The sequence below is a fragment of the Macaca mulatta genome, chromosome 10 (genome assembly GCF_049350105.2).
Source record: "Macaca mulatta isolate MMU2019108-1 chromosome 10, T2T-MMU8v2.0, whole genome shotgun sequence".
NCBI lineage: Eukaryota > Metazoa > Chordata > Mammalia > Primates > Cercopithecidae > Macaca > Macaca mulatta.
This window is the reverse complement of record NC_133415.1, coordinates 28,412,935-28,426,175: the sequence shown is the minus strand read 5'-3', so window position 1 is coordinate 28,426,175 and position 13,241 is coordinate 28,412,935. Positions and strand designations below refer to the sequence as shown.

Below are 13,241 nucleotides of genomic sequence, written 5' to 3'. Positions count from 1 at the left end.
CTGTGTTAGCCAGGATGGTCTCGATCTCCTAATCTCGTGATACACCCGCCTTGGCCTCCCAAAATGCTGGGATTACAGGCATGAGCCACCGTGCCTGGCCACCCTTTGTTTTTATTTATAAAAATAACTTTGGGAAAAAATATCTTTGGGCACATGGTCAAGGATCTCCTGAGGGCTGTGACATGGGCAAAATATACATATATATTCCATATATATATATATATATTCCACTTTCACTCTTTTGTTTTTTTGAGACCAAGTCTCGCTCTGTTACCCAGGCTGGAGTGCAGTGGTGTGATCTCAGCTCACTGCAACTTCTGCCTCCCAGGTTCAAGTGATTCTCCTGTCTCAGCCTCCTGAGTAGCTGGGATTCCAGGCGTGAGCCACCAAGCCTGGCTAATTTTTGTACTTTTTTTTTTTTTTTTTGAGATAGAGTCTCGCTCTGTCGCCCAGGCTGGAGTGCAGTGGCACAATCTCCACTCACTGCAACCTCCACTTCCCTGGTTCAAGCAGTTTCCCTGCCTCAGCCTCCCGAGTAGCTGGGATTACAACAGGTGCATGACACCATGCCCTGCTAATTTTTTTATATTTATGGTAGAGACAGAGTTTCACCATGTTGGCCAGACTGGTCTTGAACTCCTGACCTCAGGCAATTCACCTGCCTTGACCTCCCAAAGTGCAGAGATTACAGGCGTGAGTCACTGCACCCGGCCCTTTTTTTTGTTTTTTTAAGACAGATTCTCACTCTGTCCCCCAGACTGGAGTGCAGTGGCGAGATCTCAGCTCCCTGCAATCTCCACCTACAGGGTTCAAACGACTCTTGTGCCTCAGCTTTGCAAGTAGCTGGGATTACAGGTACCCACCACCACACCTGTCTAATTTTTGTATTTTTGGCAGAGATGGGGTTTTACCATGTTGGCCAGGCTGGTCTTGAACTCCTGACCTCAGGTGATCCACTCGCCTCGGCCTTCCAAAGTGCTGGGATTACAGGCATGAGCCACCGTGGCTGGCCATTTTCACTTTTGAAGGATATTGTTAGTGGGCGTAGAATTCTAGGTTGGCAGATATTTTCTTTCCTCAGTTTGGAAACATGGTTCCCTTGTATCTGATTTATCTTGTTTTTATTGGGAAGCCAATTCTCAATCTAATTTTGCTCATTTGAAGGTAATGTCTTTTTATGTTGTTTTGTTTTTTGAGATGGAGTCTCACTCTGTCGCCCAAGCTGGAGTGCAGCTGTGCGATCTCAGCTCACTGCAAGCTCTGCCTCCTGGATTCAAGCAATTCTCTGCCTCAGCCTCCAAAGTAGCTGGGATTACAGGTGTCCACTACCACGCCCAGCTAATTTTTGTATTTTTAGTAGAGATGGATTTTTGCCATATTGGCCAGGCTGGTCTTGAACTCCTCAGTTCAGGTGATCCACCTGCCTCAGCCTCCCAAATGCTGGGATTACAGGCGTGAGCCGCCCCCTCACCCTGGCCAGAAGGCAGTATCTTTTTTTCCTCTGGCTACTTTAAAAAGTTTGCCTTTGCTTTGAGCAGTTTTTTTTTTTTTTTTTTTTTTTTTTTTTGAGACGGAGTCTCGCTCTGCCGCCCAGGCTGGAGTGCAGTGGCCGGATCTCAGCTCACTGCAAGCTCCGCCTCCCGGGTTCACGCCATTCTCCTGCCTCAGCCTCCCCAGTAGCTGGGACTACAGGCGCCCGCCACCTCGCCCGGCTAGTTTTTTGTATTTCTTAGTAGAGACGGGGTTTCACCGTGTCAGCCAGGATGGTCTCGATCTCCTGACCTCGTGATCCGCCCGCCTCGGCCTCCCAAAGTGCTGGGATTACAGGCTTGAGCCACCGCGCCCGGCCGCTTTGAGCAGTTTTACACTGATACATTTAGGTGGCTCTTCATTCCATGGCTTGATTCTTTTTTGTCCACTTTAGAAAATTCTCAGTTTTATCTCTTCAAGTATTACGTCTTCCCCATCCTCTCTCTACTCTCCTTATGAGACTCCAATTTCACATGACCTATGCCTTGTTAAAGTATCCCCCATGTCTCTTAATCCATTTCCTGTATGTTTTATCTATTTTTCTCCTTGTACTTCATTTCGTATATTTTGTATCAAACTGTCTCCCAATTAGCCAGGCGTGGTGGCCGGTGCCTGTAATCCCAGCTACTCAGAAGGCCAAGGTGGGAGAATTGCTTGAACCCAGGGAGTGGAGGTTGCAGTGAGCAGAGATCATGCCAGATCATGCCATTGCACTCCAGCCTGGGTGACAGAGTGAGACTCTGTCTCAAAAATAAATAAATAAATAAATAAAAATAAAAACCCTATCTCCCAGTTCACAATTTTTTTTTTTGCATGTTTGTCTCTAGTCTGCTGTTCAAATTGAGTTCCTAATTCCAATTTTTTTTTTTTTTTTTTTTGAGATTCAGTCTCTATCTGCTGCCCAGGCTGGAGTGCAGTGGTGAGATCTCAACTCACTGTAGCCTCCACCTCCCGGGTTCAAGCGATTCTCATGCCTCAGCCTCCTGAATAACTGGGATTACCACCATGCCTAGCTCATTTTTGTATTTTTAGTAGAGGTGGTGCTTCGCCATGTTAGCCAGGCTAGTCTTGAACTCCCGGCCTCGTGTGATTCTCCTGCCTCTGCCTCCCAAAGTGCTGGGATTATAGGCCTAAGCCACCACTCCCAGCCTCCATTTTTAATAGTTTTTTGATAAAATTCTTGTTTCTTTATATCCTTGAATATAGATATAAAGTACTTATTTTAAAGTACATGGTCTGAGAGTTCCATAATCTGGAGATCCTATAGGCCTTTTTAAAAGTTGTCTGTGCTTTCTCTTGAGGTTTGTTCCTGCTGTCTTATTTCCTTGTTTGCTTGGTTGTTTTTAATTTAGCACTGGAGGGTGTGTATAAAAATTGTTAGAGGCTGGGTGCGGTGGCTCATGCTTGTAATCCCAGCACTTTGGGAGGCTGAGGTGGGCATATCATGAGGTCAGGAGTTCGAGACCAGCCTGGCCAACACAGTGAAACCCTGTCTTTACTAAAAAGACAAAAATTAGCTGAGCGTGGTGGCGAGTGGCTGTAATCCCAGCTACTTGGGAGGCTGAGACAAGAGAATTGCTTGAACCCAGGAGGTAGAGGTTGCAGTGAGCTGAGATCGAGGCACTGCACTCCAGCCTGGGCAACAGAGTGAAATGCTGTCTCAAATAAATAAATAAATAAAAATTAAATAATTTGAGGCCTAGGAGTCTGAAATTCTGGGATGTCCTTTAGGCAATTTGAGTGGCTGAGATGATCTGAAGCTGGATCCAGTGCTCCTGAGGGCTGCTCTATTTCTGGTTGACTGTCACTCCTAGAGTAAGAAACCTGCACCCCCACGTGTGGGGCATTGTGGCATCCCCTCCCTCAGCCACGTGAGTAGGTCAACAGCACTGCTCTAGACCAGGTGTGGTGGCTCATGCCTATAGTCCCAGCTACTCGGGAGACTGAGGCAGGAGGATTGCTTCAGGCCAGGAATTTGAGACCAGCCTGAGCAATATGTTAGGTTGGTACAAAAGTAATTGCAGTTTTTACCATTAAAAGTAATGGTGACCCTGTCTCAGCAAAATAAAAAGCAAAAAAAAAAAAAAGAGAAAAAATAAAAAAAAAAAAATCACTGATCTATTTCTCAGCCTCCTCTTCAGGATTGGCTGTCGCCTTGAGGGGAATGCTGGCCTTGTCTGTCTCCAGCCCTGTACTTCTCTGCCTCCTATGCCTTTAAGCATGTTTTCTATTTGCTAGGCTTTTCTAGTTCTCTGCGGGAATTGTGGTCTGAATTACAGTCTCCCATTACCAGGAAGTCTGACTTACATTTAACATTTTTTTTTTTTTTTTTTTTTTTTTTGAGACGGAGTCTCACTCTGTCCCCCAGGCTGGAGTGCAGTGGCTCGATCTTGGCTCACTGCAAGCTCCGCCTCCCGGGTTTATGCCATTCTCCTGCCTCAGCCTCCTGAGTAGCTGGGACTATAGTCGCCTGCCACCACGTCCGGCTAATTTTTTGTATTTTTAGTAGAGACGGGGTTTCACCGTGTTAGCCAGTTAGTCTCGATCTCCTGACCTCGTGATCTGCCCGCCTCAGCCTCCCAAAGTGCTGGGATTACAGGTGTGAGCCATCCTGCCCAGCCTTAGTGGATTTTTTTTTTTAATGTAAGGGAGCAAGGCTGACGCTGGGGCCTGGGTAGGAGGCCATTGCAATAACCCAGGTGAGGGAGGTTGGTAGCTTGGACCAATGTGGTGGAGACGGAGGTAGAACCTCCAACCTGAGTCGTTGGTGGGTTGGATGTGGGGAAGGAAGAAAGTGACCAATCCAGGATGGCTCCAGGGTGTAGGCGCTGAGCAAAAGGGGGGGGGTGGTTGTGTCTATTTCTAAGACAACGAGGACTAGGAGATGAGCCATTTCGCGGGGAAAGTTGGAAGGAAAATCAAAAGTACAGTTTAGGTCATGGTATGTTTGAAATGTTTCTTAGACAGCCGGTGCAGGTATCTTGTGCATAGCTGGGTATAAGTGTCTGGAGTGTAGGGAGAGGACTGGCTGGAGATAAAGTTGGGGAGTTACCAGCACACAGGTTGCATCTCATGCCATGAGCCTAGATGGACTCACCCAGGGAGAAGAGATAGATGCACAAGGACCACGGACCAAGCCTGGGGCCCCCAACATCAGGAGTCGAGGGAGGTGGGAGGAAAACCAAAGCCTGGCAGCGTAGGGGAGGTGGGTGCAGGGTACCGGGCCGTTCCCTCTTGGAACTTTGGTTTCCCCATCTGTAACCGTTTTCCCCATTTTGCCCCGGAAGCCAAAACAGTTGACAAGGCTGGAAGCAGACAGGTTGGGGAAGCAAGGGTGCACTCCATTTAGTTAGGAGGTGAGACCTTTGTCTGGGATGGGCATTTAAAGTGTTTTTCCCTCCAGTTTGTCATTTGGCTTTGTTTATGGTGTTTTATTCTTATTAAAATTAGTGCTTATGCCTGACTTGTTTATTTCATCTTCTGGCTTTGTGCTCTCTTTCCCATTCCAAGATTACATGTGTCCCTATGGCGCCCATGTGTGCCACGTTGGGCCAGGGAGGGCCATGTGGCTCAGGAGCTGGGGAGGGTTTGTGTCCAGATGGAACCGCCAGGTCCAGCCACAGACACCTTAGCCGAAGGAGGGTGCTAGGGCCAGAGGTCCCATGGGGTGGGTGCAGGGACCCAGGTCCACTCCCTCTTTGGGCCTTGGTTTCCCCATCTGCAACTGGTATTTAAATGCTGGCTTCTGACCGGGTGCGGTGGCTCATGCCTGTAATCCTGGCACTTTGGGAGGCTGAGGTGGGCAGATCATCTGATGTCAGGAGTTCGAGACCAGCTTGACCAACATGGAGAAACCCTGTCTCTACTAAAAATACAAAATTAGCCGGGCATGGTGGCACATGCCTGTAATCCCAGCTACTCAGGAGGCTGAGGCAGGAGAATCACTTGAACCCGGGAGGCAGAGGTTGTGGTGAGCTGAAATCGTGCCATTGCCCTATAGCCTGGGCAACAAGAGTGAAACTCCGTCCAAAAAAAGGGAAAAGTTGGCTTCTTGAGGTTCTGGGGAGCATTCCTGTGTGTAAGGGAAGAGGTTGTCCTCGGTGAGCTGTGCAGGCCTGTGCCCCAGGGACAGGGTCACAGTGTAGGCCAGGCTGACCAGCCCCTCAGCACTGAAGGGCCCACCTCTTGCTGCCCGTGATAGATGGGGAGGGGTAGGCCAGAGCATGCATTCCCTTTCTTTCTTTCTCTCTCTCTTTCTTTCTTTTTCTTTCTTTCTTTCTTTCCTTCTTTCTTTTTCTTTTTTTCTCTTTCTTTCTTTTCTTTCATCTTTCTTTTTCTGTCTTTCTTTTCTTTCTTTCTCTCTCCTTCCTTCCTTCCTTCCTTCCTTCCTTCCTTCCTTCCTTCCTTCCTTCCTTCCTTCCTTCTCTCTCTCTCTCTCTGTCTCTCTCTTTCTGAGACACTCTTGCTCTGTTGCCAGGCTGGAGTGCAATGGCACGATTTTGGCTCACTGTAACCTCTGCCTGCCAGGTTCAAGCGATTCTCCTGCCTCAGCCTCCCGCGTAGCTGGGATTACAGGTGCCCACCATCACATTCAGATAAGTTTTGTATTTTTAGTAGAGACAGGGTTTCACCATGTTGGCCAGGCTGGTCTCGAACTCCTGACCTCAAGTGATCCGCCTGCCTCGGCCTCCCAAAGTGCTGGGATTACAGGCATGAGCCACCATGCTTGGCCTAGGCCAGAGCATTTCCATAGGCTCAGGGCCCCAGGAGAATTTGTGGGGCTTGTCAGCTCAAGCCCCATGCCCTGGTGGTGGGAAGGATCCTGGGGCCACCTGCCAAAGACCAGCTTTGAAGTAGTTGTGGCCAGAGTGTCCCTAGTGAGATGGGGAGTGGAGTCCCATGGTGTGCTCCAGGGCCATTGTGAGGGACTGAGAGGTGGCCTAGGCCTGGTTCTGCCTATGGCATATGAGCTGGTGCTGCTGGGAGCAATGGCAACAGAAGCACTTTGCAAACTGAGAAGCACCTTGTATATGGCAAAGGTCAGTGTAAATGGCATCACATTTGCAGCTGTAGAATGTTGTGGACCTGTGAGCAGCTGGATTTGATGGGGAAGCCTGGTTGTGTTCTGTGACCTAATCTGGGGTTTGGTGGCAGCAGATGGGCCACCTGTCACCATTCTCCAATGAGTGCCAGCTGAGCAAGCCTAGTGGGGAGGCAGGGGGAGGGGAGCCCCACCACCGACTCTGTGCCGTGTCCCCTAGAGCCATTCTCCAGCAGCAGGGCTCACCTGTGGACGCCACCATCGCGGCTCTGGTCTGCACCAGCGTCGTCAACCCTCAGAGCATGGGCCTGGGCGGAGGGGTCATCTTCACCATCTACAATGTGACGACAGGTGGGCCCACATGTGACCTGCCATGGGGAAGATGGGCTTGTCCACACCACAGAGGAACCCCTTCTCCAGCCAGTCCCATCCACTCAAGACCGCTTCTGGGTGCTCTTGGGCCCCCTGTCCTGCCCCCTTCACCTCAGCTGTGCAAAGCCCTTGTGTCAACTCCTGTCCCCCTGTTAGCCCAGAGTCCATCTCATAATGCAGAGATGGAAACTGAGGCCTGGAGCAGGCCAGGGGCTGTCTGCAGGGTCCGTGAGTGCTCACCTGCCCTGCCCTACTCCAGGGAAGGTGGAGGTCATCAATGCCCGGGAGACAGTGCCAGCCCACCACGCCCCGAGCCTGCTGGACCGGTGTGCACAGGCTCTGCCGCTGGGTAGAGGTGAGGCCCCATGGGGGTCCCCCACTCCCACCCCCCAGGCCACTAGGACTGACCACAACACCCCCCAAAGGATCAGTGCCTCATGGACAGGCTGTGACTCCCTGGCACTGGGGGACAGGGAGTCTATGGGGAACCCCCAACCCCAACCTGCAGAGATTGAGGGATTGGGAAGGTCCCCCTTGGGAATGGGCGAGCTGAGGTGATCCTGGGAGAGGGCCAGGCTGGACAAAGGCCTGGAAGGTTGAGTGGAGATGGGTTGGTGGGACAGGGTGGGGCTCCTGGGGCTTGTTTGTGCAGGGCCCCTAGGGCCTGGCCATGGACTTTGTGGGGAGCCACAGGTGGTCTGAGCAGGGAGGGACATGGTCGGGTGTGGGCTCCAGAAAGCTCACTCTGGCTGCTGTAGCTGGGGGGCCACACATAGGGGTGATGGCGAACCCCTGGGAAGGCCTGGAAGCCACAGGTTTGAGTGCTGGGATGTGCCATGCAGGGGCCCAGTGGATCGGGGTGCCCGGGGAGCTCCGCGGCTACGCCGAGGCCCACCGCCGCCATGGCCGCCTGCCCTGGGCGCAGCTGTTCCAGCCCACCATCGCCCTGCTCCGAGGGGGGCATGTGGTGGCCCCCGTCCTCAGCCAGTTCCTGCACAACGGCTTCCTGCGGCCTTCCTTGCAGGCGTCAACCCTGCGGTGAGCCCCACATGGTGGCCCTGGGCTCCTGGGCTCAAGGCCACATCCTGTCTGGGCCCAGTCCACACCCCAGCTCTGCCTCAGTCCCTCCTACACTGGAGGATTGACCCTTGGGGTGCTGGGGACCTTAAGGCCCAGACAGAGAGCACTTTCCTGTTTCAGTTTATGGCCTTCCGGTCCCCTGTGGCACAGCCTAACTCGGGTGAGGCTGGGGGGAGTTTGTCGCCCAAGTGCTAGGACTCCACAGTGTGGATTTGGGCTCTGCCACCAGCCCTGGCCCCGGCCTCCTCCTCCCTCTCTCTGGCATGGCAGGAGGGCTTCAACTGCCATTGTCACCCGCCCCACCCAGCCCACTGTCAGCCCCTCCCAGGAGTGAGGAGATGACAGGCCCTAGGTGGACCCAGGCCCCACTGGGAAATCTGCCCTCCCTGGACCAGGGCCATGAGCGGGGTGGGTGGTGTCAGTCCCACCGCCTCCTAGGGAATCTGTCCCCCGGTGTCCACCCTAGTGCCTCGGGACCCTGGGTCAGGGCACCCCCACTGTAGGGTCCTGAGGACTCCACCCACGAGAGCCCCGAAAGAGTGTGGCTGCCTCTAGGACCTGCCCCCACCCTGAGGCTCCCCCCATCCCCCAGCCAGCTCTTCTTCAACGGGACAGAACCCCTGAGGCCTCAGGACCCACTCCCATGGCCTGCGCTGGCCACCACCCTGGAGACCGTGGCCACAGAGGGTGCAGAGGTCTTCTACACGGGGAGGCTGGGCCAGATGCTGGTGGAGGACATTGCCAAGGAAGGTCAGCCTCCTTGAGATCCCATGCCCTGTCCCTGCTGGAGGAAGAGCCAAGTTCTGGGCACTGGGGGTTGAGGGCAGGCTCCTTCCCAGGCCCTGAGGGAGTGCTGGAGGTGCCTGGGACCCCGAGAGGTCATGCACCTAGCTCTGCCAGCCCAAGGACCCCTGTGGTCCAGGACCTCAGAGAGCAGAGCCTGCGGGTTAGAGCCAGCAGAGGGGCGTTACTGATGGTCACAACAGGCCTGGGTAGCCGAGCTGACCGTTCTCACAGGCTCTCAAAGGCCAGGTCCCTCTCCCATCTTCCCCTTCACCTCCCCAGCCTCTCTGCCTCTGGTCTCTGTCCACCCCTCCATGCTTGACCCCAAGGGGCCGGTCCTGAGGCCACCGCCTACAGACCAACCATCACCCTCTGTGTCCACAAGGCTAGAGCACGAGTGGGATCCCATTGTGTGACCTGACACCAGTGGCTATTCCTCCCTGCCTCAGTTTCCCCATCTGTTCATGGAGCCCTCTCCGTCTCACCCCAGGGAGCCAGCTGACGCTGCAGGACCTGGCCAAGTTCCAGCCCGAGGTAGTGGACGCCCTGGAGGTGCCCCTGGGGGACTATACCCTGTACTCACCACCGCCACCTGCAGGGGGTGCCATTCTCAGCTTCATCCTCAATGTGCTAAGAGGTAAAGCTCCTGCCCAGAGCCCTGGCCCCCCACACCCGGGAACTCAGACTCCAAGCCCAGCCAAGGCCCAGCTCAGCCTCCTCCTCCATAAACCGGGTTCACAGATGCACAATGTGAAGACCGAGCTGTGTAAACCAGTCATGATGGTGGGTTTTAGAGCTGACCTCCAGCTCCACCCATACGTGAGGCTTTGCTGAAGGGTATGACATCGTTTGTCCAGAGTCCTCCTCCCCCTAGGTGACCAGTCCCAGACTCAGAAGCAGGTGGGCTGTGTGGGTGGTGGGCTGCCCATCACGGACATGCACCTGGGGGAGCGAAACCAGCCCAGCCCAAGGCAGCCTGCAGGGGGTTCTGGCAGTGCCAAGGCCTGGGGCTGTCTGCGCTGGCTTAATATTAGTGTCCTGTGTCTGCCATTACAAATCACCACAAGCTTGGTGGCTTAAAATAACAGCAATGTGGCCGGGCGCGGTGGCTCAAGCCTGTAATCCCAGCACTTTGGGAGGCCGAGACGGGCGGATCACGAGGTCAGGAGATCGAGACCATCCTGGCGAACACGGTGAAACCCCGTCTCTACTAAAAAAATACAAAAACCTAGCCGGGCGAGGCGGCGGGCGCCTGTAGTCCCAGCTACTCGGGAGGCTGAGGCAGGAGAATGGCGTAAACCCGGGGGGCGGAGCTTGCAGTGAGCTGAGATCCGGCCACTGCACTCCAGCCCGGGCGACAGAGCCAGACTCCGTCTCAAAAAAAAAAAAAAAAAAAAAAAAAAATAACAGCAATGTGTCCTCTCACAGTTCTGGAAGCCAGAAGCCCGATATCTAGGTGTCCACAGGGCTGCATTCCCTTGGGGGCTCCAGGGGAGAGTCTGTTCTTTGCCTTGTTGACCTAAATAAAACACAGAACAAGGCTGTTGTTTCTTTGAACAATATTCAGAGAAAATGATGTTTATTCCAGAGTAGGCATCGCGGTGGGAATACCCACGCTACGGTAAACTGTGTGTGTGTTCAGGGAGGTGAAGGAAGACAAAGGTTCTCAAAAAGAAAATGAGGAAGAGTATATAATTTTTTTGCTTATAATCAATGATAATTTATTGTATATTTTATTTTTTTCATTGCATTGTTATTATTATTATTGAGATGGTGTCTTGCTCTGTCACTTAGGCTAGAGCACAGTGGCACAATCTCGGTTCACTGCAAGCTCTACTTCCTGGGTTCAAGCAGTTCTCCTGACTCAGCCTCCCAAGTAGCTGGGATTACAGGCATGGGCCACCACATGCCGCTGATTTTTATCTTTTTTTTTTCCTTTTTTTTTTTTTTTTTGAGACAGAGTCTTGATCTGTCGCCCAGACTAGAGTGCAATGGCATGATCTCAGCTCATTGCAACCTCTGCCTCTCAGGTACAAGCGATTCTCCTGCCTCAGCCTCCCAAGTAGCTGGGATTACAGGTGCCTGCCATCATACCTGGTTAATTTTTGTATTTTTGGTAGAGATAAGTTTGCCATGTTGATCAGGCTGGTCTTGAACTCCTGATGTCAGGTGATCCGCCCACCTCAGCCTCCCAAAGTGCTAGGATTACAGGCTTGAGCCACCATGCCCAGATGATTTTTTTCTTTTTAGTAGAGACGGGGTTTCACCATGTTGGCCTGGCTGGTCTTGAACTCTTGACCTTAACTGACCCACTTGCCTTAGCCTCCCAAAGTGCTGGGATTTCAGACGTGAGCCACCTCTGCCTGGCTATTTTATTTTTATTTCATTAGTTTTGGGGGAACACGTGGTGTTCGGCCGCATGGAAAAGTTATTGAGTGGATGACTTCTTTTTTTGAGATGGAATCTCACTCCGTGGCCCAGGCTGGAGAGCAGTGGCATGATCTTAGCTCACCGCAACCTCTGCCTCCCAGATTCAAGCAATTCTCCAGTCTCAGCCTTTTTTAGTAGAAATGGGGTTTCACCATGTTGGCCAGGCTTGTCTCGAACTCCTGACTTCAAGTGATCTGCCTGCCTCAGCCTCCCAAAGTGCTGGGATTACAGGCATGAGCCACTGCACCTGTCCTTTAGTGGCGATTTCTGAGACCTTGGTGCACCCATTACCCAAGCAGTACACACTGTACCTAGTGTGTAGTCTTTTATCCCTCATCTGCCTCCCACCCTTCCCCTTGAGTTCCCACGGTCCATTATAGCATTATCCCCCCGAGACAGAGTCTCGCTCTGTCACCAAAGCTGGGGTGCAATGGTGCATCTCGGTTCACTACAACCTCCGCCACCTGGATTCAAGTGATTTTCCTGCCTCAGCCTCCCTAGTAGCTAGGACTACCCGTGTGTGCCACCATGCCCAGCTAATTTTTATATTATTAGTAGAGATAGGGTTTCATCATGTTAGCCAGACTGGTCTCGAACTCCTGAACTCAGGTGATTCACCCGCCTTGGCCTCCCAAAGTGCTAGGATTATAGGCATAAACTACTGCGCCTGGCCCAGTATATTGTTTTTATTCCTTTGCATCCTCATAGCTTAGCTTTGGTATATAAAGCTAAGCTTAGCTTTGCGTCCTCATAGCTTAGCTTTGGTATATAACTGTTTTGGGCTTGGCTTGGTAGCTCATGCCTGTAATCCCAGCACTTTGGGAGGCCAAGGCGGGCAGATCACAAGGTCAGGAGATTGAGACCATCCTGGCTAGCACAGTGAAACCCTGTCTCTACTAAAAATACAAAAAATTAGCCAGGCATGGTGGTGGGCGCCTGTAGTCCCAGCTGCTTGGGAGGCTGAGGCAGGAGAATGGTGTGAACCCAGGACATGGAGCTTGCAGTGAGCCGAGATCATGCCACTGCTCTCCAGCCTGGGGGACAGAGTGAGATCCATCTCAAACAAACAAACAAACAAAGAAAAAACCGTTTTGAAATGATCATCTTTGGTTACTGGGATGCATGGAAAAGTGATAAGGGTGGCACTAGTCTGAGGCTGGACAGGCCACTCCTGGGCAGATGTCTCTGCAGAAGTATTTTTTGTGTAAGGTTGTGATGGTCTTTGTGTAAGGTTGTGAGTTGTTTGTTTTTTGAGAGAGGGTCTTGCTCTGTCACCTGGGCTGGAGTGCAGTGGCACTGTCAAGGCTCACTGCAGCCTCAACCTCACCTCAATCCTGTCACCTCAGCCTTCCAAAGTGCTGGGATTACAGGTGTGAACCACCACATGTGGCTGCAGCTCTATTTTGACAATTTTCACCGCCTCTTACCACTTCCAGTGGCTGCCAGCGTTCCTTGGCTTGTGGCTGCCTCACTCCAGTCTCTGTCTCCATGGTCACACTGGTTTCTCCTCTGCTCTGTGTGTCCTCTCCTCTGTGTGTCTGTCTTACAAGTACACTGTGATCACATTCAGGGCACATCTAGATAACCCAGGATCATCTCCTCCTCTCAAAATGTTTTACATACTTTAGGCTGGGTGTGGTGGCTCATGCCTGTAATCCCAGCACTTTGGGAGGCTAAGGCGGGTGGATCACTTGAGGTCAGGAGTTGGAGACCAGCCTGGCTAACACAGTGAAGCCCCATCTCTATTAAAAATACAAAAATTAGCCAGGCATGGTGGCATGCGCCTGCAGTCCTAGCTACTCAGAAGGCTGAGGCGAAAGAATCACTTGAACCCAGGAGGTGGAGATTGCAGTAAGCTGAGATCGCGCCACACACTCCAGCCTGGGCGACAGAGGAAGACTCCTCCAAAAAACACAAAAAAGGCGGGGCATGATGGCTCATGCCTGTAATCCCAGCACTTTGGGAGACCAAGGCAGACAGATCACTTGAGGCCAGGAGTTTGAGA

At 52.3% G+C, this 13,241-nt stretch overlaps 1 protein-coding gene across 18 annotated transcripts in view; it reads left to right on the top strand.

The window, feature by feature from the left end:
- The window catches only part of LOC720345 (glutathione hydrolase 5 proenzyme), a 28,116-nt gene that overhangs the window by 6,286 nt on the left and 8,589 nt on the right, over positions 1-13,241 (top strand). For 12 of the 18 annotated variants that reach the window (XR_003720209.2, XR_003720208.2, XM_028828574.2 and 9 more), the window contains exons 2-6: positions 6,792-6,922; positions 7,203-7,298; positions 7,786-7,981; positions 8,616-8,773; positions 9,297-9,443. Coding sequence is in view for 16 of the 18 variants with exons in the window: in XM_028828574.2 (XP_028684407.2) it covers positions 6,792-6,922; positions 7,203-7,298; positions 7,786-7,981; positions 8,616-8,773; positions 9,297-9,443 (728 nt within the window). In the remaining 2 variants the exon portion in view is untranslated. Of the gene's footprint in view, positions 1-6,737; positions 7,062-7,176; positions 7,299-7,785; positions 7,982-8,615; positions 8,774-9,296; positions 9,444-13,241 lie in introns of all 18 variants that reach the window. The other 6 variants (XM_077950409.1, XM_077950404.1, XM_077950408.1 and 3 more) reach the window with 4 other exon arrangements.